Consider the following 25,090-nt stretch of genomic DNA (forward strand, 5'->3'; position numbering starts at 1 on the left):
ATTGCCTACTGTGCCGTGGAAAATTATCTAATCTCACTTCATTGGTCTATAAAATTGAAAAAAACTAATAACTATCCGCGAATAATGTGCCGTAGATAGAAAAGGTTGACAAAAGCTGAATCAAGATGCCCTAAACTGCGTTAAGCCACTGGCCCGTGACGATGATTTAAAATACCAGCATATTGAGAACTTGGCTATTTCCTAGAAATTAGCTAAGAAAGCCTTGGATCACGTAAGGGAGTTCATTCGAACGGTTGTATACAATTGCAAAAAGCGAATTCTACAACAATAACATCCTATCAACAGTTTGAAGAGAAGATATATCTTTCTTTATTCAAACTCACTTTATTAATTGAAGGAAAGAAACTATGTGGACCTTTAATGAGCCATTGTTGAAGAAACATAGGAGCAGGTTGTTGCCTTGATGGAAGCCGATATCATATTCTGCGACACGTTTCTGCTTACCAGTTGTGATGCATCTTAGTTGTCTGGTGGAAAAGGGATTGTTACCAACGAGTGGAAACTTAGATTTGAAGGGCGATACGTGCCTTGGGTACAATTTCTTTTCGTTCTTTTCGAACTGTTTAACTTCAAAGCTGCCTTGATATGTAATTGCTTCCCAAGAACTACTCTGATCACGCAATGAGTATGAATCGTGTTAACGCATTATAAACTTCCATGTATGAAGCTGTATCGAAAAGGTCATGATGTAATTTTTATCTCTCTATTGAATTATTATTGGTTTTGAAATTTCAAAATATGGCTTACCAGCAATACATGCACACATCCCCGTAACTTGACTGCGACAGGCATTGTGATAACTGCGACATCGCCTGTAATTGTGATGATTGAGTGCAAGAGGTATCAACTCATGCTTGGCATATAAGTGCGAATCTGAAATGGCACTCTCTAGCTGCTGTAAAAGTTGGAGTACATTGCCGAGCGACAGTACATTGCTGACGAAAGCTTCTTTTTGAAGACAAATTTTTATTAGAACGTTTTCCTTTTCGTTTTCGTTCTGCTTGCATTTTTGTTCAATACTTAGTTTCCCAGGTGGGCAAATACATAAGCTCAAATGACATTCTTCAGTTGCTGAATAACACGAAGGTAAAAAAACTTCATAATCGAGGTAAAGCAACCTAAATTACGATCATTAGCCTTTGAATTCCACGTGCTTGAAAACTGCAGAACTGACATTTTGATGACGTTATGAAAGCTTTATATAGCAATAACTCGTTATCTGCAGGTCTGATAGAGATTTTATTTAGAGGTTTTTGCTCCTTTTACAATTCCAAACAAGATGGTTTGAGCGATTTTCCAAAAATCTATCTCAAGGGGAATGTATCTTCAAGGTAATGGGTAGCATACTATTGATGTGTACATTTTTAAGTTAACGAGAGTTTCTGTCAAAATACCCTACATTATTCTCGGTCTTTTGTTTTCATTCCAGCCTGGTAAAAGAAAAAGCTTAGCATCTTTCAAAGTCGAAAAGAATATAGAGTTTGGGGTTCACATGGGCTCATGACTTGGTCCCTTATTATGCCTGACCTATGCCAATAATTGCCCATGTGCAGACATGGAAACAAAATATTTGGTAGCGGTATCAGCAATCTCTATTTTTTCAAAATCAGCATTGGGGCTCTTTGTTTTCAGGGTCACATGTGACTCAACAGGGCCATAAGATCGCAGGCCATCGCTCGCAAACAAGCAGTGTACGAGAACACTTGCTTTGGCGACGGTCGTCGATTAAATGAGAACCACGCTATTATATGATCCCCTCTACGGAGCTACTTGCATAACACCCCTGCCCAGGGACGGATTTAAGTGATAAGGATTAAGGAGGTGTTAGATAATGATTGGCTTTCAGGGGGTGTCACAACCTCTACACCCCCAGCAAAACCGTTCCTGCCCCTGCCCCGGGATCATAAGCCCCTCTCCCAATGCTTTTTGCTTCTCATGACAACGAGTGACGCAATCATTCATTGAAAAATTTTAATGCATTGCGGCAATGTCAGGTCAGGTCAAGTTTTCGAGGAGATGAAGATGGTGGTAGTTATACTTATTCCTGGTCATTTCGAAACTGAAATTTACGCACAGAATAGCGGTAATTTTAGAACCTAAGGAATATTCATATTTGGTGTATTTTCTTAAACGAAGAATCGTGTATTGAGCTGCAAACAAGTTTCAAAATGGATGTGTTTCCGTTGCGAATGTGCCCGGAGAATTGCAGTGGTCATGGAATCTGCAGTGTTATGAATAACGGGACTTGCGTGTGCGAGGTAAGGCCAATATCTGATACATAATGAGACAGCCATTCATTTTGGTGAACTTAGAGTCCCAAAGTTTTATTTCTCTGATCCTTTTGTTTTTGTTGCATGTTCAGACCTAATTCGGCCTAGAAACTTAGCCTATCTATGGGTTGCTTGGCCTATCAGTCGTTTGGCCATGTTTGGGTTCCTTTTACTTTTTGTGCTGTAGACGGTTACCCCGTACGTACTTCTCTTCATGTTAACACGTGAATTTTTTGTTTCATTTAATGTGTAAGGAAACTGGAGGGGCCATCAATATAAATCAGTAAAATCTGAAATTATGGGTTACAAAAATGCCAATTTGTATGAAATCTTAATGGAATCACCCAAAGCCATTTTTACTCACACTTACCTGAAAACCTGTAAGTTCTATATCCTTTCTCTGCCTTCACAAAGACGGAACTTTAATGTAATCAAATATTTCTTGTTGGCAATCCAATGAAAATGATCTGATTTGCAATCCAGTGGCACTGGGGGGCGAGGGGGCAGTCGTTCCCTAATATTTTGTTCTAGAAAATGGGTAAATGTGACATTGTTGTAATCCACAGGGTTCGCTAAGGTCCAAACAAGAACTGATTTAGTGAATTTCTGGAGAATGAAGGAGATGCCAGTGCATTTCATAAAAAATTTTGTGCATCATTTCCAAAGCGACTTTCTACAAAATGTTTATTTAATTAGACGTTGTTTCAACTATTAATTCAAAATAAAAATTTGGTCTGGAAAATATGGTTGATTCAATATGGTTAATTTGGTTGATTCAAAATGAAAATTAAAATGGAAAGTAAAAATCAGAATATTTGAAACTATATATATATGCTTAATTGAATTTGCTATTTTATTTGCCCGTCATTGCCTGAGCAAGGTAGTGTATTTTAGCTGATTTTAAACTTTTATTTAGTGAAGAGGTGGGGAGGCCATGGCCCCTATGCTGCCCTGTGGTGCCGGCCCTAGTATTGAACATTTTTATTTCTGTCTCAACTAATAATAGACCTTCTATGACCATGTCAGGTCTTGCAAGGAGAGGCTCTCGAGCTCAATCAAGTGCCTGAGCACTCGCCGAAAACATTCTAGGAGCTTGATTTATCAAGCACTTGGGTGCTTATGCTGTCTAAAAACTAATTTGGAAAAACCAAATTTTGTTATTGATGATATTTGATGATGCACAATTGAGTGCCTAGCAAGTTGAAGGTACTCAGTTAATCAAGCACTTGTATTTTGCTCTCCACAAGGCCTGGACCATGCTCTTAAAAAACTCAAGTTTATTGTGCCTTCAATAGCTTAGCAGCATAGGGTTTTATGCCTTTTTAGATTAGATTAGCAGATAAAGCAGATTAAAATCAACATATACTTATCAAATTGTGAGAAAGTTTCTGATTAATCCTTTCAGAAATGGTGGCATACTTGAGAGATAAATATTTAGAATATCTTGATGTTTGAGTTTCATTTTTCTAAGCATTTGATGTCTCTTACTAGTTGTCAGAGTTGATATTTTGCATTTATGGGTCCAGTTGAAGAGATCCTCCTTGTTTTCAAAGATTCATAATTGTGCTACATTCTTTTCATCATTTAACACACAAGTTGATTAATTGCGGTTTATGGATTTGAATTCATCATTTTCCTTGCAGGTCCAATTTACTGGCGGGTCATGCGGACATTCAAATAAAAGCTTTTTCATTCCATTTGGTGTTGTATTTTATCTTGTGTGTTTGACATCTTTTACTCAATTGGTAAGATACTTTGATTTTCGAAGGCAACTTTAGAATACATTTAATCACTTTAAGTTTTTTGTCTTTCATTTGTGTCAGTTATTTATCCATCATTGATTTTTTGTAGCCATAAAAATGATATTTACCATGGACTATAGATCATTGCAATGCATATAATATACTAAATGTTAGTTTTGATTTGCCAGCTGATTGCAAAAAGTGTAAAATTTGTAACAGTAGCCTTCCTGTTCTACACCACACAATCATTTGAAATATGGTTTTGAAACGGGTGTACTCAATAGCAGGCCTCACCATAAGAAATAGCCCATGCTGGTGGCCCAGCACAAGTGTGATTTCTCTTGCTTGAGGCTTGCTGTGAAATGATAATAATAATCAACAATGCTAAAAGCTACCATACTGTTTTGTAAACTGAAGTTGAAAGCTACCATACAAGACAAAGGTCATATAGGCAATTTTGCCAGATAACTGCAAAATATTGTTTCCTAAACTTTGGATAACATATGAAGTTCAAATATGAATACCTCTAAAGTATCCTAAATGTTTGCAGAGGAATTGATTTTCAAATGCATTTTCTCATTGAGATGTGGTTAATTCAGCCTACTAAATAATCTATGCCATGCCACTTGCTTGGTAGCCTTCATGCAGACTTTGCAATTATAGAAAATTGCAAGTTTACAATTTCCTTTTGAAATTTGCACTTTGAAATTTTGATAATCATGAAAATTTGAACTTAGTTAAACTGCCTAAGTGCTCATGATTCATTCCTGAAGACAGCGCAAGCATCAGAAGGAAGTGTTTCCAATGAATTTGGAACAGAATGCAATTGATGAAAGACTGCTATTGATCTTCAAGATTTAATGGAAGCCAGGCTTTACATGTGGAGAGATTTGCAGGATAAACACATCCAGTGATAGTTGTTGCACTTCAGTTGCCTTTGAGGTTGCATCTAGGCCTTTTAAAATTTGATTCAGTGGTATCAAAATACCTGTGTGAGCCAGAAAACTTAAGAAAAGATGAAAGGCCAGAGGCAGCAGTATGCCTGCACCAGGGGGCAGCCAGGGCTCCCTTGCTCTCGCGAAATTGAGCATTTTTCTTTGTTTTATTATTCTTTGTATTCATTTGAGTTTTTTCAAACAAAAACTTGTTTAATAAATTGAGGCCAGGAATTTTTTCTGACATAACATTTGTCTAGCAATTTGTGTAAGCAATGAAATTTGAAAGCTAAGGAAGCTTCTATAAGAAATTGATTTATTGAATTCAGTTACCACTGGAGTTTTTGTAATTGATGTTGTCTTTTTGCTCTATGAATAAAAGTATGAAATTAATTAACATCACAGACAAGCTTATCTGTGAATAGAAATTAGTTGATGCAACATTCTTGATGCAAAATTTAAATACATTCAGGCTTCAGAACGGTTCCAATAAGTTATCAACTTTCTCGTGAAAACCTCTCTCGTGTAAATTATCTTCTCTTTTGTGTAAATTTTATTCCTTTTACGATTAGAGTGGTGTTGCTCATCATGTCTGGGCGCAAATCTGTTTGATTAGCATGGAATATAGGTAGACTTGATATCTTCTTTCAAATTAGCTTTTTGTGAGTATTTGTCATATCTGCAATGCTATTGGAACAATGGGCGACACCACTCCAATCACTTTTGTAGCTTATTATTGTAATATTTGTGTCTCTATGTTAAGTGTAAGTCTTAGGGTTGTTATGCATTTCCATGCTCCCTAGGCTTTTGTATTGTAATTGATTGTCGTTGTAAATTTTTATGAGAATATATAAAAAAAAGAAATTAGTTAATACTCTGCAAGTTCATGCAAGATTGCTACATGTTTTAGAAAAACTTCTTTCTGTTTTAGGTCCTGTGTATCAGAGCAGAGTTTCAAAAATTAGGCACAGTTCACATTGCCAATGCGTTTCGTCTGACTGTACAGAAACTGCTTTATGTGTTTGTTATTATTGCAACTGGATCAAGAGCTGTATATTTTACCGTTCAGGTACAGTTTTGAAACAAACTACATTCTTGCTATTTCATAATAAAATGTCATGAAACACAACACATTTTACATTTGATTGCAAAATGATGACAGTATCTAGCACTTTCTGTATGAATTATCCATTGTTGCTAACCAGTTTGGCCATGGTATGAAGAATTAAGAGGCTGTTAGTAAATGTAATAAGCAGGAACAAAGCAGAACTTTAATAAGAAGCCAATGTATTGTAGAACAGAGTTTTAGAATAAATTAGAAGTAAAGCTAATGTCTTGCCCTGACATACTGGGGCTCTTGAGAGTAGTAGTTTGTGAATGCCTTTTGCCCAAGGAGTTTGCAATAGGCTGGGATGAAAAACTAAATCATATGGAAACATAGGGCCCCAATGGCTATGTGCGAAGAAGATGTCTGGTACGTAATATGTGCTCAATAAAGACTGGTAGCAAGAAGGATTTGGCTTTTCTATGAAGATGTTTATAAAGAAAAAATATCAGAATACAGGGTCTCAGCCAGAATTTACTCTCGTTGACATTGTCATTGACGATGGAGCACAATCTCTCGGGCTGATTTGTTTTAATTTACAGTAAAAGCTCTATTAAGCCCTGCGGGGGCTTATTTATTTTTTCAATCTTTAAATGAAAGGCTTATTTGAGAGGGGGGCTTATTTGAGAGGGTGGCTTATTAATCATTGAAAATAAATCAGTATCCTCTTGACTTCTAAGGCACACACTGAAATCTTTACATGGACCGTATTTAATGCACATGATCCGATCATCTTCACACCTGTCAAGAGACCCACTCAATGCACATGCTTTCTTTGTTTGAAATCAGGGGCAAATAGGGGGATCTTAATAGAGAGGGAGGGCTTATTTTATATTTTTGCATAATGGGGCTTAATAGAGAGGTGGCTTAATAGAGAGGTGGCTTAATAGAGAGGTGGCTTAATAGAGAGCCAGGGCTTAAGAAAGCTTTTATGGTATGCCAATTCACAATTATTTAAAGAGATTCATGATCATTTGAGCTGATTCACGATGACCTTCGCAGATTTATTATGACTCATGATGATTTTTGATCACTCACAATGATTCACGATTCTTAACACTCCTTCATGGTGATTAATGCTGGTTCACAACTATTTGCATTCCTTCCACAATGGTTCACGATTATGCGGAGATATGGCAAACTTGAAGAGTTTATTGTGTCATTCGACAAAACAGCTAATTGCAATCCAACCAATGATGAGATAAGAGTTGCATGGAGATTTTCAGAGATATCAGGCATCTTTGTTAAAGGCAGTCTGTCCCCTCAATGATTATGATATAAACAATGGCTTATCCTGCCTTAACGGATTACGCTGCTCGCTTTTGACACAACGAGAATAGAAATTTGCGAAATTATCTTACTAATGACGTTGAGTTGAGTCAGTATCACCTCTTAGCTGCAAGCAAAAGCACATTGATTAGAGAAATGGGAATCATGATCATGAGAATTGACTGTATTAAAATTGCTGCAAAAGGTCCATAGAAGAAGAAAGAATGTTACAGGAAACATTTTTTCACCTTTTTAGTTATACTTAACTGGTTTCTTTGTTTGAAACAGGATTACATCCCAGAGCCATGGAAGCACAGCCTTCTTTCATCATATTATCCGTTTATCATATCTGGATATTCAATAATTATTTGTTTCTGGGCAGAGGTGAGTTACAATTCAATTTTTTTTTCAAAATGTTTTCCTAGTCATCATAATCTTATCTATTGTCAATATGTGAACAGAATTTTGCAAAACTCTAATTCTTTAATATGTAAAATTGACATCGAGCCCCTCTTAAATGGACAGACTTTTTAAATTTTATAAGTGGAATCACCTTTTTATTCAGTTAGGCTATTATTGAAATTGTTTATCATTTGCAGCTAATAATTTTGGTGATTTATTTCTCAGGTGATCTTCTGAAAATTGGTTTACTAAGCAATAATAAGCAGTCCTCCTGAGTTAAATGTTTAGCTTTAATTGAGGGTGTTGTTTGTAAATGTAATTATATATATTTATTAAATAATTTGCTGTCAAATATCATTTCCTAGATATTCCATGTTGGAGAACATCCTGCTGATCAGAGGTTTCTCACCAAGTCTTATGTTGCCTGTGCAATCTTTAATGTGTTAGTCTATATGCTGCTATTTGCTCAGTTCATATCTTCAAAACTGACAAATATTGAGCTAAAGGTAAGAACCTTTAATTCACTTTTAATTTTCATTCATTATATAAGGCTAAGAAAATTTGATTACTCTGAGATATGGATGGCTATTTTGCATCCCAAGTTAACCAAGACTACTGTAAAAACAAATTTCTCAACTTTATTAGTGTCAGTGCCAGTTCAGTTTGCAATATATGGTCAAATGGAATTATCTATGATTTTTCGTGATATCATGTTACCAGGCTTTTTCGTAAGAAATAGCCCACACGAGTGGCCGAGTGCTCGCGTGATTTCTCTTGCACAAGCGATCACTCTAAAGATGATAATAATTAATTTTATATATTGTCTGTTTCACTTGCTTGGGTCACAAAATATGACTAGAAATGTGTTAATTGATGAGACATTTTTTCCTCAATGTTTACTGTTTTGCCTGAGCGATCAACTGCTCACATGGTTGGGTTTGCTCAGATGCTGACGCGATCGCGAGTGATCGCTCGCATCAAACGAAAAGGCTTGCATGTTTGGCTTGTGCTCTTGGTGTTTTTTCTTAGCACTTTTCTTACTTTTCTCTTCAATTTTTATTGTTTTCGTTTTTTCTTTTTTTATTGGTTGCTTTGTTCTTAAGAAAATTTCCGTATCGTTTTGCAATTGTTTTTCGCCATTTTGGAAATCAGGGTTTTTGATTATTTTTGCCATTACAATATGATAAAGATCTCATATTTACATGTCAGTCCTATTGATTATTGTCTTTCATTTAACTTCCTTGCACTGATATATTTTTTAGAATGCAAAGTACACGTTTTTTGTAAAGAAGCTTTGATCAGGACTAAATACTAAAAGTTTCATAATTTGGCACCTAAATTTGTGCCATTTAGTACTAAATGTTTCTTTGTTGGTTTCTTATTTTTTGGACATAAAATTACCATATTGTTTTGAAGTTTAGCATTTTCAGAAGAATATGAACGCAGATCATCGCGAAAAATCCAAAGTATGCTATCTTTTCCAAAGTCAACAATAAAAAATCAACAAAATAAAAACTTATAAAACTATGGCAAAACGATCTATATTAAAATGTTGTATAAGGAACGCCGCAACGCGACGAGAATAAACAACAACAAACACACAAATCAGTGATGGCTACACGAGCAGCAAATCCGTCGACCAGCCTGCTATCGTGGCCTCTCCTTTATTCGCACACTTTATTAAAAACACGATCTTACTAAGAACACGATCTTTAGTAAAATGTTAGTTAAAACGATTTATCGTGAAATCATCTCTACACCATCAGTATCTATAAGTCCTTGGAGCTGTCTCTAAATAGAACTCGGTAATCATCAATGACCCCTTTTTTGCAGTTTCTTAATTATCCTTGAGCCTACTACTAAAGTTTCTTAAATTTTTGGCCATACAAGTACTAGTTTCTTATAAACCAGTTTCTTATAAATAAAAAACATGTAGTTTAATATTTATATGATATATCATGCAAGGTGTCTTTTGCATTTCTGTAATCAAAGGGACCTTTTTCTGTAGGGATTACTGTCATCCTCAATAAGTCACAGAATTGTGAGTATTTAACATTGCTGCTTTGCTGCCATGCTGGCTTGCATTAAAGTTATTTAGCAGTCCTACGCAGAGGCTAAATCACGTGATTGTATCAAGCCTTAGCTTTATCTCCCCATTCCAAAGAACTATAGCATGTAAAAACGGATGCAACTACTGGCACAGGAAATCAAAAGTTCTTCTCCCCAAGATTCTTACCCTCCCTTCTCCTTAAAAAGTTTCCACGATTATAGTTTTTCGCCAATTTATGGCTTTTTTGCTTGTACCACGTTGACCTTGCAACATCTGAACACAGAAGGGATATTTGCAAAACAAGGTTTCCCCCTGCGCGTTGAGCCTGTCGTGATCTCATTTTTAAGTACATAGTAATGTTGTTTTTTTATTGAAACTCGAGTTCTTTGTACCATCTGTCTCTGTGATTGACATCTCTTTTTTTTTAATATTTTTTCCATAGCAGAATCATTTGCCACAATTGCTTCCAGACTACGTGTTTGATGCGATGCCGAGATTCAAACGTTACCGAGGTTCTCTCGGAGTAGAGTGGCATCAAAAGATAAAATGTTTGTCGAAATGATTCAGCTTGTGGAGATAGAATGGTCCTTTCACAAGCCTTTAAGATTCATTAGTGCTCGAATGCATAATTCCTGCATTTTCTTTTTCATCACTTTTATGTCGCGAAACGGCTTTTTTGCAGTTTTGCTTTTTGCATCCAATATGAATGACCACGAGGTCATCTTAATCAATCAGATGTAGAGGAGAATGCTTTCTCAGCTGTCTATTGATTTTGTTGTTAGCTTATGTTGTGTTTTTTAGAAATAGTTAACAGGTTTTTGTATGCCTTTTTAGTGAATTTCGATGCCAAATTTTTGGTGTAGTGCATCAGTATGATACTAAAAATCAATTATGTATCCAAAAACGAAATTGCATTTAAAGGCATTTGACACAGGTAAAAGTGGCTTACAGCCACTCGACCACGAGCGGTTGACCAATCAAATTTTGCACAGAGAAAAAAACATGTGAACAGTTTCCATCTTTCTGCAAATCGGTGCAATTCCTAGAGCAGCACGCAGTGGTTTAACGTGAGCAGTTTCAATTCCATTCTTGTGCGCGTGCTCTGATCAATTTGGCCCAAGTTATTTTTGGATTCGCTGTACTTATGCATGTCAAATGCCTTTCAGCTTCAATACATATATTGCAGCGCACGGAAAAAATTTCTTCGACGTCTGCCTTTGTGCTCTTAACATCTATGAATGCTTACATTTTCGTTCGTGTTTATATTTTTGCAGGCACATCTTACTGAGGTCTTCAATGGTCTTTTTGCATTTCTGATGTTTGTCGTCTTGGTATTTTTCCTAATATATGGAGTGGAAATATTTTGTAAGGTAACTGTTATGCTGACACTCGGTATTATTTTTATCACAGTGTTTTGCATTAATTTGTGTTTTGTGATCTTTTGATCTGATTTCGCAAAACAATTATCTCGTATACGTTATTATAAATTGGAGTCACAAGCCAATCATCGTGCACCATTTGGAAGATCATTTGCACGAGCAGTTGCTACATTCTGTAACTGACAAGTTCTTTTTCTAGCAAAGCGTAAATCCAACGGAATTGACGTAAGCAAAATTGAGTAGAATTGCGGCCTTAGTTTTTCGTGTTTGTTGAGACAAAAAAGAATACACTAGGCAAAGCGAGAATACCTAAACCTCGCTCCGTTGAAGGGTTCCATACCAGATTTGCGTCAAATGCTTTTAATCAGGCTCCCTGTTTTTCAATGCTTAAGAATCATTTGTCAGGTTAAGAACCAAGATAATCAAAAGCTGATTTCGACTGAACGGAAAACATTGAGCTGGTTTTGCATCAGTCAATCAGTTCAGTGTCAGTTCAGTTTGATTTACTTTTAAAATTCCACTCCCAGAAAAACACTCTAAGACTAGCATGAAATGAACTAAAAATTACAATAACAGAATTTTGAGTGAAATATATACACAAGGATAACAAATAATTTTGTGTGGGTGGGAACGGAATGGCTCTCTTAATAGATAGATTAATCGAGAAGAGAACACCCCCTTCAAGTAACAAGTTTATCAAATTATAAACGTTTTTGAATGCAAATATCGGTTCCAGAACTACCCATTATGCTGATGTAATGTTTACTCATTATGACCAATATTTGGTGGGGAGTAGATATAATCTTTGTTCACGACGGAAAATTATTAATGAAGGGAGCTGTTTTATTGAGGGGAGTATTATAGCAGGATAATTGATCTAAAGCCATTTTATAAAGTATTATTTTGACTCTTGAAAATATTTCATGTAAAATATAATTTGTAATATTTGTCGCATAAGGTAAATTTGCACATAATCAGCAAGCCTCTGAAAGGTGGTATAATTGTCGAGGAAATAGATCATTTCAATATTAAATGAACTGTGTTACCCAGATATACGCTAAAAGTGCCGAGTAATTGCTTTTAATTTCTTGCAGTTAAAGGGGAAGTTTACAAAGACAACATCGTTTGAAACTCAAATAAATTCAAATATGGTGTTTCAGTCGAGGATCGGAATTATCGCTCAAGGACTTCTCCAGGTAATTGAAGCCTTTGACATTGAAGTTTGTTAATGGCTAATTTGCTTGTAAAATGCTGCTTGAATAGGGGACGGGGTAGCGTGGAAGAATGGGTGACAGGGTGGTATGGGGGGATGGAGGTGTTGATGGGGGACGGGGAGGAATAGGGTGGGGTGGGAGTAATGTGGGAATTGTGTGGGATGGGTGATGGGGTGAGACGGTTGAATGAGAGGATTGTGTGGGATGGGATGATTGGGAGATAGAGGTGTTGATGGGGGACGGGGAGGAATAGGGTGGGACGGTTGGATGAGGGGATTTTGTGGGATGGGATCCGAAAAATTTTCATGCTAAATTTCTCACTGAATCTCGGTAAGATGGCTCTACAATTGTGAGTAGTGGGAACTATCCAAGACAGTACACGTTGAATGAATGATCACTGTGTAAACGTTTACGAAATAAGCTAATGATATTCAAGTATAGATGATATATCAGTTGTATTTCTAGTCTCTAAAACAAACACATAGTTGCAGCAGTGCGTATCATATTTAGAAGTAGGTTTGGAAGTACACGATTACATAGCATAGAAAGGTTTGCTGTTTCATAGTACACTTCTCGTTCGAATAAACTGGTTCATAAGTTGCCACCATACTCTAACTTCAAAATCCTTTCTAATCGTCCATTCGACCGTACTGTTATTTTAAGCTGTAAAGCATTTCGTAGTTCACATCAATCTAGAGGTGCAATTAAAAATGATTTGCTTTTTGTAATCACATTAAACTTAAAAGATGTTGACGGTATCTTTGAGCTGGTGTATAGAGGCTGGTAATGAAAAGTAAAGGTTTGTTTTCGTCTTAAATACTCAAAAGGTGAAAACAGGTTCAGGCCTGGCCATAAGACTTTTAGCAAGGAGCAGCAAGAAGCTCTCCTAGTAATTTCCAGATAAGCCCTTTGTAGATAAAAAAAGCGAAAACAAGGAAACTGATTTCAAGGAGATCAATTTTCTTTTTAAGAGCAATTTGGTAGAGTTATTTGTACCTCCCCTCATTTAAGGAGAGCCTGGAGGAAATGTCGTAACAGTATTTAATCAGTAGAACATTTAGGCCGCTCAGAAGCTCTGATGAAAGTTCTGTTTGTTTTAGCTTGCCACCACAGTTTTTTTGCTGATCGATGTGATTGGGTCAAGTTGGAAGGAAAGGGTTGCTATTGGCGATCGCAACATCGTCGAAATTGTTTTCAGAGTTCTAGAACTGGGGGTCGCCCTTTGGTTTCCTTGTGTCTTGTGGAACGTGCACAAGTGAGCTTGTTGGTTTTTTAAAATCTTGATATAATTTTTTTTCATCTTTTCGAGTTGCAATAGCTTATGTATGTTTCCATGATGGTCTGCGAGATCGTTTCCCTCATGGAAACAGACGTGAAAAGAAAAATATGATCGAAATCTTGATGCTAAAAACAAGTCTATTTCTTTGTAGAAGCTTTTTTATATTGGCTATGTTCTGTTTGCTATGAACGACTGATCTATGTAATACAGTATCTGCGAGCAACAAACAACAAGCTATTTTATCATTTTCAATAAGCAGCATTTATACAGCAGAGTTTAGTGTTTCATAATAACGGCTTCATTTTGAAAAAGTCTTCAAATTCTTTTGTACAAAATTGTTGACCTCGGGTTCGGATGGAGAGCAAGGATTTTAGTCTACTTGGAAGTTTTCATTATGACATTGCTCACGATATTGCTTTTATGACGACATAAAGATAAACATTTTATAACTGATTTGACCGTGATTGGCGACTAGGGGGGTAAAGTTTCACCCGGAATGATTTTGCGGTCAAATCCCTTACAAGTTTTCAAACTTCATTTCTCCGTAAAATCTGAAATACAAGCAAAACAATGTGAAAAATTGTATCCAGCCTAAAATTATGGTGATAAAACCAAATATGAGCTTAAAAAGTGGTATAAAGAAATCTCCAAAACGAGGCCTTGCATACAACCAGTTGTGAACAGTTAGCATGCAAATGGTGAGATTTGTATAGTCCGTTGCCCATAATGGATAGAGTTTGTCGTATGGTTTATTCTATTAAAATTTTATTGGAAGAGATCCGTTTTCTTGCAGATCTTTTTCCATTAAGGTATGCTTAAAATATAGTAATATAATTTACAAATTTGAGAATTTCGTTTAAATGGTGCGGTAAGTGTGATTTCTCTTTTTGTTTTGTCAACAGGCCTGAAGAGTTGTGGCTGCTAAATCCAGCAAAGCTGCTGCATAGAAGAAAGGTAAGTTCGATTTGTCAGTATAGTTTTTTTGGATCGACGCCGCTTTCCATTGAAATTGCCGTGTACGTGCGACCTTGGCAAACTCGAATCGAACTGTTCAGCGAATGGACGGGCAGCAATAGGAGAAGGTTAATTTTGCGCATGCCTAAACGGTGTCAGAGAGATGTGGGCAAAAACTGTTTTGAGTATGTTTGATTGTTGACCACATTACCTGAAAGAAGCCAGATACTTAAAAAATATCTGTCAAATATGTCACAAATTAGCAATATAAAGCGAGTCACAGAATTTAATTTATTAGCAAATTACTGTTTTTTGGTCTGGTTCGCATATTATTAGAATTGAGATCAAATGGAATTGAATGGCTTTGGAACTAGCTTGTGCTAATGTGGTCAAATCGCAGCCAGTTTGTAACATATTGAACTGATTTTGGTATTTCCTGATGATGCTTCAGATAACATTGTCCAAGTTAATAGATTTTTCAATAGATTTAAAAGTCTTGTTTAGTGTTTTTTGACCCAATTACTTTAGGGCCCTATTGTTGATTTTTTGTTTTTTTGGAAGGCAAAGCAAACAGAAGCATCTTCCTTATTAAATGAAAAAAGCAAAGGCTATGACACGTTTCAATCGAATGACTCTGACGGTAAGATTATTTGTATTTTAAGAGAAGACTGGTTGTCTTCGATTATGCCTGTAGTGAAGGCCCTGTTCTTTTTGAAGAAGACAGAAAGATTGCTAAGCTCCATGAAACACTAGACGATTAACTGCATTAAGACAAACCTTAGGATTATGCTATTGAGCATAGCAAGGCGAAATTTCGCGAGAGTTCACCCAAAAGCAGCCGTAATGTTTTAGTAAATTATATGAACGTTGTAAATTTCTCATTTTGGTTGATTTTATCTCAAGTACATTTTCATGGCGGCCTAAAACTCCAGTAGTACTTTTCCTCCACATCTAGTGGTTCTTTCGAGAAAGTTGTAAACAAAACAGGCAAAACTGGCGAGCTCTGATTTTCGTAAGGAAATTCCGCCTTGTTATTGAGCAACAATAAAATTTTTGCTCTTTCTTAAAAGGGTGTTATACCGAGATTAAATTAGAGGCGTTAAATTAGTGGGAACAATAAATTATCTTGTTAATGAAGGAGTTCACTTTTCGGCAGCTCTGTTTATAGCAAAGTTATTCTCGGAAATTTTCCGCGTTATCTAGATAAATTATGAATTGAGTAGAAAAATTTAACGTATCGAGGCAATATTTATTAGCAAACACTTCTGTGAATCTATTCAGAAAAAAATTTTCCTGTAAACCTTTGAGATCTGGTTCTTACAAAATCCCTCGAAAATACAATCGACACCTTTCAAAGGAGATTTTTGAGAAAGGTCATAATGTCCACTGGCCCAGAATTATCTCGAACGAAACGCTGTATAAACATACCTGCAGCCTTTGAGCATTAAAACCCTAAAAAGAAAATTATCTTAGTTTAGTCATCCCACGAGGATACCATTGCTCAAATAGGTCTAAGCCACTTCGCAAAGCCTATGGAGAAACCACGTGCCCTATCACGGCAATAGGTGAAGGAAAATACAGACATCAACCTGACTGGAAGCTTTTAATATAAGCTTGAAATCCTTGAAGATTTGTGTTCGGACTGGAATAGTGCTGTTAACAATGTTATGTCTCCATTTTAATTGTTGTCTTGCCCTTTTGAAACTAATGAACATCTGTGTTTTCTGATTGAAACCGTCTTCAATTCATGGATTTTGTTATAGATGGGCGTAAAAAGAAAGATTACAGGTGCAAAAAAGGAGTTATTTATAGAAGAGGGGCATTTCATAGAAGAATATTTCGAAAGAACTGTTCCAATTTTATGACTCACTGTAAATTTTTTGATATATTATAAAAGAATTTTGGTTGGCTATAAAATTTTCGCTGGTCTTCCTTGGATAGTGCTGTTGCTGTATCTATACTGGGACTCGGAACCGCAGAAACAACTTAGAAGTTTCCGGTTGTCTACCCCAAAACTTATGCAGCTCTGTCAGGAGATCGATTAGGATTGAACTTATTTACTTTTGGTTGTTTGACATCGATGATAGCCCTTGTTTAACAAACAGAAAAGCAGAGGTACTGTAAATATAGACTGTTTTCCCTTTTTTCTGCTTTTACTAACTGGACGGATTCACATAACAGGGTGGATACCCATAATATTAAGGGCATTGCCACCAGTTTTGGCTGATTTGAATCCGGAATAGTGTCGGGATGAAAGAATTACAGTAACACAATGGTTTACATCCTTTCAATGACAGTAGTTGCCTTGTTAAACCGCGAGAGTGATTTATTTGTTTTTCGCAATGTTGACGTTTGTGGCAGAGAAATCCCTTTCAGGCTGATAGCTTTTTCTATTTGTGTTGGTTGATAGATCTAGCAAAAGTTGATCTTGAAGAAAACTGCTGGATTTGCTATGACACAACACGAACCGATGTTGGACAGTTGATTTCACCGTGTAATTGCAAAGGGGATACTTCAATTGTTCATGAAGGCTGTTTAAAGAAATGGCTGCTTGAGGTATGCATCTAGATTCTGAATTTGCTTCCCAGTATGGGTTACGGCTAAGATATTCATGAATGAATTCTTTAATTTGAACAATTTTTGGCGGTACAAAATTGAAAATGGCTTTGAAAAAGGCCATACCAAAAGCTTTTTCCAAAAGGTGTCTTGTGCTTGCGTTTTTCTGATTGGCCTATTTCGATCAACAACTGGGTAGATGGTTTCCATCTTGTTCTTTCGTAACCTTATTCTGACGTTATATACTCTAAGGTTATCAGACGAAGAAGCTTTCAGTATGTTTTAAAATGTTTGATTTTTTCTAAGCCATTTTCAACTCTTTAATTAATTTAGGAATTTTTTGAATTTCGTATCTGAATCGAGGTTTGACGTATTATTTCATAGTTTCTCAATGTAGCCAATGGCCACTCAGATTGAGCCCTAAGCATATTTATCTTGTAAACACGCACAGACAAGCAAGCTCAGCACAAACTGTAGAATCGTAGAAATTTGAAGCTAAGATGCTATTACACTTTTGTCGTTATTTTTCAGTCTTTGCACGATCTGGAGGAATCCCCAACATGTAAAATTTGTAAAGCACAGGTGAGCAGTGCTCTGCAGTATCTCAAAGTTTTTTAATTTTGGTTAAAAACGAAACCTGTAGAAAATCAACGCATAGGTAGGTAGGCCGTTTCTAATACAACCCGGTCTTCCTTCTTCCATAAAACAAGACTATAGATACTAATCTATGAATTTACTTCAATTATGATTTGACCAAGGAGTTTGTACTAATAGTTTGTGTCTAATAGTACATAGTTTGTCAATGTTATTCGATCGAATATGATTCTCTATATTGCTAGTAGTATGTGTCTAATAGTATATAGTTTGTCAATGTTATTTGATCGAATATAATTCTTGCTATTACTAGTAGTGTGTGTCTAATAGTACATAGTTTGTCAATGTTATTTTCGATCGAATATAATTCTTGATATTACTAGTAGTATGTGTCTAATAGTATATAGTTTGTCAATGTTATTCGATGGAATATAATTCTTGATATTACTAGTAGTATGTGTCTAATAGTACATAGTTTGTCAATGTTATTCGATCGAATATGATTCTCGATATTACTAGTAGTATGTGTCTAATAGTACATAGTTTGTCAATGTTATTCGATCGAATATAATTCTCGATATTACTAGTAGTGTGTGTCTAATAGTACATAGTTTGTCAATGTTATTCGATCGAATATAATTCTTGATATTACTAGTAGTATGTGTCTGATAGTACATAGTTTGTCAATGTTATTTTCGATCGAATAAAATTCTTGATATTACTAGTAGTATGTGTCTAATAGTACATAGTTTGTCAATGTTATTCGATCGATTATCATTCTTGATATTACTAGTAGTTTGTGTCTAATAGTACATAGTTTGTCAATGTTATTCGATCGAATATAATTCTCGATATTACTAGTAGTATGTGTCTAATAGTACATAGTTTTTCAATGTTATTCGATCGAAAATAATTCTCGATATTACTAGTAGTATGTGTCTAATAGTACATAGTTTGTCAATGTTATTCGATCGAATATAATTCTCGATATTACTAGTAGTGTGTGTCTAATAGTACATAGTTTGTCAATGTTATTCGATCGAATATAATTCTTGATATTACTAGTAGTATGTGTCTGATAGTACATAGTTTGTCAATGTTATTTTCGATCGAATAAAATTCTTGATATTACTAGTAGTATGTGTCTAATAGTACATAGTTTGTCAATGTTATTCGATCGATTATCATTCTTGATATTACTAGTAGTTTGTGTCTAATAGTACATAGTTTGTCAATGTTATTCGATCGAATATAATTCTCGATATTACTAGTAGTATGTGTCTAATAGTACATAGTTTTTCAATGTTATTCGATCGAAAATAATTCTCGATATTACTAGTAGTATGTGTCTAATAGTACATAGTTTGTCAATGTTATTTTCGATCGAATATAATTCTTGATATTACTAGTAGTATGTGTCTAATAGTACATAGTTTGTCAATGTTATTCGATCGAATATAATTCTCGATATTACTAGTAGTATGTGTCTAATAGTACATAGTTTGTCAATGTTATTCGATCGAATATAATTCTTAATATTACTAGTATAATGTGTCTAATAGTACATAGTTTATCGATATCATTCGATTGTGTTCAACTTTCTCGCAACAAGATTCACCAAATCGAGTTGTTTTGTAGTACAACGTGCACGAGACTTCTGCTTGGTATTCATTCGTTCTACACAAAAGGTATGTATTTTACTCAAAATCTTTTAATGTGTGAACAATTTTTTTGGTGGTACAATGCCTAAAAATGGCTTTGGAAAAAGAAAGCATTTTATAACATTCTGAAGATTTTTCGTCTGACTCCTCAAAGTATAAAACGTCAGAGTCAGGGTCGAAAAGCTCAAGTTAAAAACGTATACCCAGTTGTGGTTCGAAATAGGCCAATCAGATAAACGCGAGCACAAAACTGGTATAGTTGTCCAATCACTACTGCGTGCATGTAGAAATTTTGCCACTGGAGTCCAAGGGTGAAACTAACTTTTGTTTTTTTTCCTTTTTCTATCCCATCTGAAAGTTTACAATAATGAATTATTAACTAACGAACTACTATACTAGTAGGCGGAACAAATATTACGACTACCCACTGGCCTTTTAACATGGATCTAAAACACAACTTCAAAATGATTCTTATTAATACTAGAATGATTTTACAAATTAAAAGAAAATAAAAGAAAGTTTAACGAGAAAAAAGTATGGCAGAGCAAGAAATAGTGTTCCGTGTCCTGAACGACCGAAAACTAACTCGTCCTGTTTACACCATAGTGGCTTTTTCGTTTTTATGTAGACAGATTTAAAAAATGCTAGACGAAGAAAAGACGGCCTGGCTCCGACTTTTTGACTTATTTAATCTGACTTTGAAATCGAAAGGAAGTGCTACTAATCCATTGTAATTAAACAGACCATCACAAGACGTTGTAAAATGTTTGCTTTTTTCAATGCCACTTGTTCAATATATCGTTAATTAGCATGTCACTTAATTAATCAGTCACATTAACTTTGCTTAAAACGCTTTTTAAAACGCTAGCGTAACACCAACGTAACAATATGAATGGCAAAGCTTTATAAAACGTGAGAATCAGATAGTTTGTTGTTGATGATTGGTCTCTAATACCTTGTATTTCTTTCAGAGCTTGCTTGCAGTCATGCCTGATCGTTTCATTGATAGTATTCGCTCCCGTTGCAACTGGTCTTAGTTTACATCTACTGAAAATGGACTTTGTCAAGATCATTGCCATTGGTGGATTAATGTTATTCGAATATCTTTGTTTCAGGTATTTCAATTTCTATCAGTTTTCCTTTATTAATATATTATCTCTGACATATAAAAATTTCGAAGGACAAGAATTTTGCAAGAAAATTAGATAGGGTATGTCTTTGTTACTATGGAATAAACTTTGTACTCAATAAAGCAACGTTTGGCCGAAGATGAGACGCCCCTTCTCCTGATCTTAGTGGCCCGTATGTTGGGACTTAACGCCCCCACCCCTCCCCAATTTAGCTTTATATTGTAACGAGAAGCTGTTTTGCGCAGTAGAATTAGACTGAAGCTATTCTACACAAGTTCGTAATACGTCTTGCATAGGCAAGAACCGCATTTTGTACCTTAAGCACCTATTCCTGGTCGTTGTTCCTTATTATTTGCTCCGCTTTGCAACCGTCCCGTTATTTATTCAATTCAATAGTTGTATGCTGAATATATCCCGACGGATTTTGGTTCTAGGCTCCTTGGTGTTAATATCTTTTCAACTCTAAGAAGAGCTCGGATTCAGGCATTTCGAATCCTGGATGCAAAATCTGAAGATGCAAATATTGTTGAGGAGGAGATTGATGCGGATCCGTCGGAAATTGTCCCGATTTGATTTGTATTGGACGCTGTCGTTTCAGGTATTCAACTCACCCAGACTTAAACACTCGCTTGAACTTTTTTGTGATTAAATCACACACAGTGTTTAGAAACACATGCCTAATAATATATAAATTTTCAGAGTTTTTAGTGTATGAAATAGCTAACTAAATTAACTTGAGTCCAAGCCACGCACCTAAATCTCCATATAGAATGTCCAATCCACAAACTCTGGGCCTGCCACCTCGCTTGCCGGTTTTGCTGTTGTGTATTTTTTTAACTGTTCAATGTTAGTTCATGTAAACCCGGAGCTTATTACAGCATGGCAAATGCTTTGAAAAGGCAAAATATCAAATCTTGGCTTTTTAGCCACGGAACTCTTACAAGAGCAAAATCTATTTGCATCGGTAGGTGATCTTTGTTCACAGAATGTTTGCTTTTTATTTGACAGAGTTTAGCACTTGCATAAGCAAGACTACAATCTTATCCAGAAGTCTTGGTACAATACCTAAATTTTGGCCCATTCTAAGTGGCACGAAACCTTCCCCCTACGAACAATTTTATTTATCATAATATCAGTATCCAGAAGCTATTCCAATTAGCGCCTATCAAATAGTTATGATAGGTAACTCTGCAGCCAACATTTATTTTGGGAAATCAAAGCTACAGTGTCCTTCATTTATACCGAAATTTTTTTCATTTATCAAAACAGCTCTTAGGCTACAAGTCGTTCCAAGTACTTCTGAAGATTTCTCTGACAGCATGAGGTCTTTATGAGTTAAGTGGGTCACATGACTACTTGCACTCTTTTAACATTGGTGACAATCCTGCTTCCATTTGTCATCATCGATCTCTTATGCGTAGCTCCTGTTTCTGACCAAGGTATAGAGACAAAATCCGACGTTTACATTGAAATCATAGGTGTAGAAACCGGGGACACAGGGGAGGAGGGCACCTGCTCTAGAGGTAAAACACCTCAGTAGAGGTGTCCTTTTTGACTGCATAGACCCCTCCTCCACTTTCAAAATTCTTTCTACTTGTAGTTTGAATCACGAGCAAATAAAAACTTTGCATTCTCAAGGTCCATTGCAATCCATATTTGAAACGCAGGGAAAGAATGTGAACCATAAAGAGGTCTTTGCTGTGTTTTTATAGTTGCGCCGCTGTTGCTCCCAGTCATTGTAACTACTTGTGCCAAAGTGACAGTACCAATATTGGATGAGAAGAGTCACCCGATATTGACACTGTTATTGTACTCATATCAAATACGTCATAAGTTACTTTGCGACGGTTGCCTACGGTATTATTTCAAAAAGCCTGCTAAGTGGGCAAACATAAGGTGACACGGTGGAAAATAAGTTCTTTCCAGTGTGTAGCTTGGACAAATTAAGTGTCCTTACTTAAATACTGCATTTTAATGCAGTGTTGAGAAGTAGATGATTTAATTTATGAACTTTTTTTGATATTTTTTTATTTAATTAACTAATTGTAGAGCGCATCATAGTATTAATTAGACTAGAATGATTTTGAGCAGTACTTGAAAATACCTGGAATATTTCCACATTGATTAGAAAAATCTCAACTAGTAATTGTTACGTTGTTATTTAATTCGACTAGTGATTGAGGGCCTTACACCGTGAGTTATTTAATTTCATGGAAACAAGATTTTAATCGATGCCAATATGAAACCAAGAAGGGAAATGGCCTAATCAGGGATGTTTGAAATTGTGTAGGGCCGTTTGAAAAGAACGTTATAATGGTTATATGAAATTGTATGCAAACTGTTTACCTTAAGGTAGATGGAATCGTTAAACTGGGGGAGTGGGACCAGGGTTGTAGTGCTAACAACTAACGGGGAGGCTCTTGCGCAAAATGTTGTAAAAATAGAGCTTAGATAGAAACTGGCTGCTTTTCGCGATTAAAAAATGTTCTCAGCCCCTCCTAAGCCCCCTAGCACTACACCTCTGAGTGTGATTCTTAATTTATTTGAAATGAAAAAACCGAATATTCAGCCGTATTCGATTGGCGTCGTTTTTATAGTGTATCAAAATTCTTTTGAATAATTTAAACTGCATTTTGTAGTATTTTCCTTTTGCTGGACATAAATTCCCAGGGAATTACATGATTTCTTGTGTGATTAATTGATGTAATATTTTTTATGTAAAATTGAAATGCTAATTTCGATTGTAAAATGATGTTTGTGGTGGTTGAAATAGATTATCCTGATTTCAGTGAGAAACGGAGATCAGTTGCTGATTCGGCATTATTTTCTATTCTTACAAACCTTGGTTACAATACCATTTTTTCCTTGTCAAGCATGCGTTTAAAAAACGTTCAATTCATTTCTCAGAATTCAGACCCTTTCAGGTAATGAGAAATTCATGTTCTCCATATTTTTGCGATTGATTGATTAAGCACAAGTTAGTTGGCAACTCTAATATATGGCCCAGCAAAATTAACGCAAAAGCCTTTCCCTGGAAAGACACAGTGGCGACAAAAGGAACTTGCATCGGTGGAAATTTTGTTTTTGAGTGGTTTTTAAACGCAGTGATATTCGCGCAGTGGGTGCCCCCCCCCCCAAGCAGTGACGTAACCGACGTAGGTGCAGCCGACGTAGATTGGGGCTAGGGCAACTCTTAAGGGCCCCCTAAAGGTTGTAGCGATACAGATTTGTTTGCATTATTTGGTGTAAAATGGGATTTAAGAAACAAATATTCTCAAGTTAACATGTTACATGAAAACACAGAGTTCGCTAAACTACAAGACACAAATTTCCTTATTTGTCCAAGTTTACTGTGTGAATTCTAAAAGTATAGAACAACAGTTTCAAACTTCACAATCTTTTATATATCATTGGGACAAAATATCTTCAAAAAGTTAATTCAATCCAAATTATATATATAAGAGATTAAGAAGGACTTGCAGGAGCTAAACCTGACGGTGAACCTTGCTTGGAATAGGAAAGAGTGGCGGAGGAGGATTCGGGCGGCCGACCCTGATTAATCGGGACAAGGCCTACGTGAAGAAGAAGAAGTCTTCAAAAAGTTAATTCAATGCTAGAGCAGAAAAGAAACATGAGGAAGCTCATTCCGGCACAAAGTGAATAGCTTTTTTCATCCAACAGATCCCGACAAAAGCATCGAAGGTATCTCAAATCCCTTGCACTTCGTGACTTGTGGAGTGGGCCCTGTGTTCTTTCCATGAAAAGCTAGAAGTTGGCTACTCGACATTTTTGCGATTATTAAGGCCTGTAGATTGTCATGTCCCTTGATTTTGAGCTGTTGCCAAAATATTTACATCTTTTGTATATTCTTTATAATCTGAAATCGTTTTATTCCTTATTGATCCTCCAGTACTTTTATCTTTATTTTTGCCTGGATTTTGGAAATAATATGATTTTGCAGAGGCATCCGAACAAAGTATTCCTAAGGGCCCCGAACTGTTCCCTTACGACACGGTCCCCAAGCTACCACCACTACCCCCCCCCCCTCCCCGTAATCTCCACCACTGGCTTCTTGCACGCGATAGCACTAGAGGTAAATAATTTGGCATGCAACAGGGTAAAGGTCGTAAATATTGCCATCGATTAAGCATAGGGTTTTGGTAAAATACACTGGTATATACATAGGCATAGATTTTGAATGAAAAAGGCATTAATTGAAAATTGGCATGCCCACACAAGGTATATAGGGCGAATGCATAAGCAGCAGACACAAAGAGACATCCCGCTTCTCTGCAAGACATTCTCGACGAGTCTAAAATATCCCTTAAGAAACTAACATTTTCTTTGCGAACATTTTTTTCTCTCAAACCCTTTACTGATTTACGAGCAAGCAGCTGTTTTGGTTGATAACATCCTATGTGACAGAGGGTACCAAAAAAGTACCAGGGAAAAAATATGCACTCGAATTGTTCTTCTTTATGCAAAGTGATTCAAAACGTGTCGTGTTAATTTTAAAAGAAACAACATCC

At 36.0% G+C, this 25,090-nt stretch overlaps 1 protein-coding gene across 2 annotated transcripts; it reads left to right on the forward strand.

Moving 5' to 3' along the window:
• The first annotated feature begins 1,987 nt into the window (after positions 1–1,987).
• LOC135694036 (uncharacterized) lies at positions 1,988–23,374 on the forward strand. 2 transcript variants are annotated; one of them, XM_065212676.2, is made up of 16 exons: positions 1,988–2,279; positions 3,935–4,036; positions 5,900–6,037; positions 7,631–7,726; positions 8,110–8,250; positions 9,753–9,785; positions 11,069–11,164; positions 12,268–12,369; positions 13,488–13,642; positions 14,569–14,620; positions 15,182–15,260; positions 17,031–17,176; positions 17,708–17,758; positions 19,409–19,458; positions 20,403–20,546; positions 20,996–23,374. In XM_065212676.2, the coding sequence occupies exons 1-16, from the start codon at positions 2,190–2,192 to the stop codon at positions 21,132–21,134; spliced, it is 1,614 nt and encodes a 537-aa protein (XP_065068748.2). In that variant the 5' UTR covers positions 1,988–2,189; the 3' UTR covers positions 21,135–23,374. The 2 variants fall into 2 exon arrangements, with proteins under 2 accessions (XP_065068748.2, XP_065068749.2); XM_065212677.2 differs by lacking the exon at positions 9,753–9,785 and having other exon boundaries at positions 1,989–2,279.
• The last annotated feature ends 1,716 nt before the right edge of the window (positions 23,375–25,090 follow it).

This window comes from Rhopilema esculentum, chromosome 11, assembly GCF_057945365.1.
Source record: "Rhopilema esculentum isolate cy_ngs chromosome 11, ASM5794536v1, whole genome shotgun sequence".
NCBI lineage: Eukaryota > Metazoa > Cnidaria > Scyphozoa > Rhizostomeae > Rhizostomatidae > Rhopilema > Rhopilema esculentum.

Excerpts from the sequence above, each read along its gene's own strand:
- LOC135694036 (XM_065212676.2), top strand. The coding sequence starts at position 2,190 with ATGGATGTGTTTCCGTTGCGAATGTGCCCGGAGAATTGCAGTGGTCAT. Across the intron at positions 4,037-5,899 it reads TGACATCTTTTACTCAATTG|GTCCTGTGTATCAGAGCAGA; the intron begins GTAAGATACTTT and ends TTTCTGTTTTAG. Across the intron at positions 13,643-14,568 it reads GTCTTGTGGAACGTGCACAA|GCCTGAAGAGTTGTGGCTGC; the intron begins GTGAGCTTGTTG and ends TTTTGTCAACAG.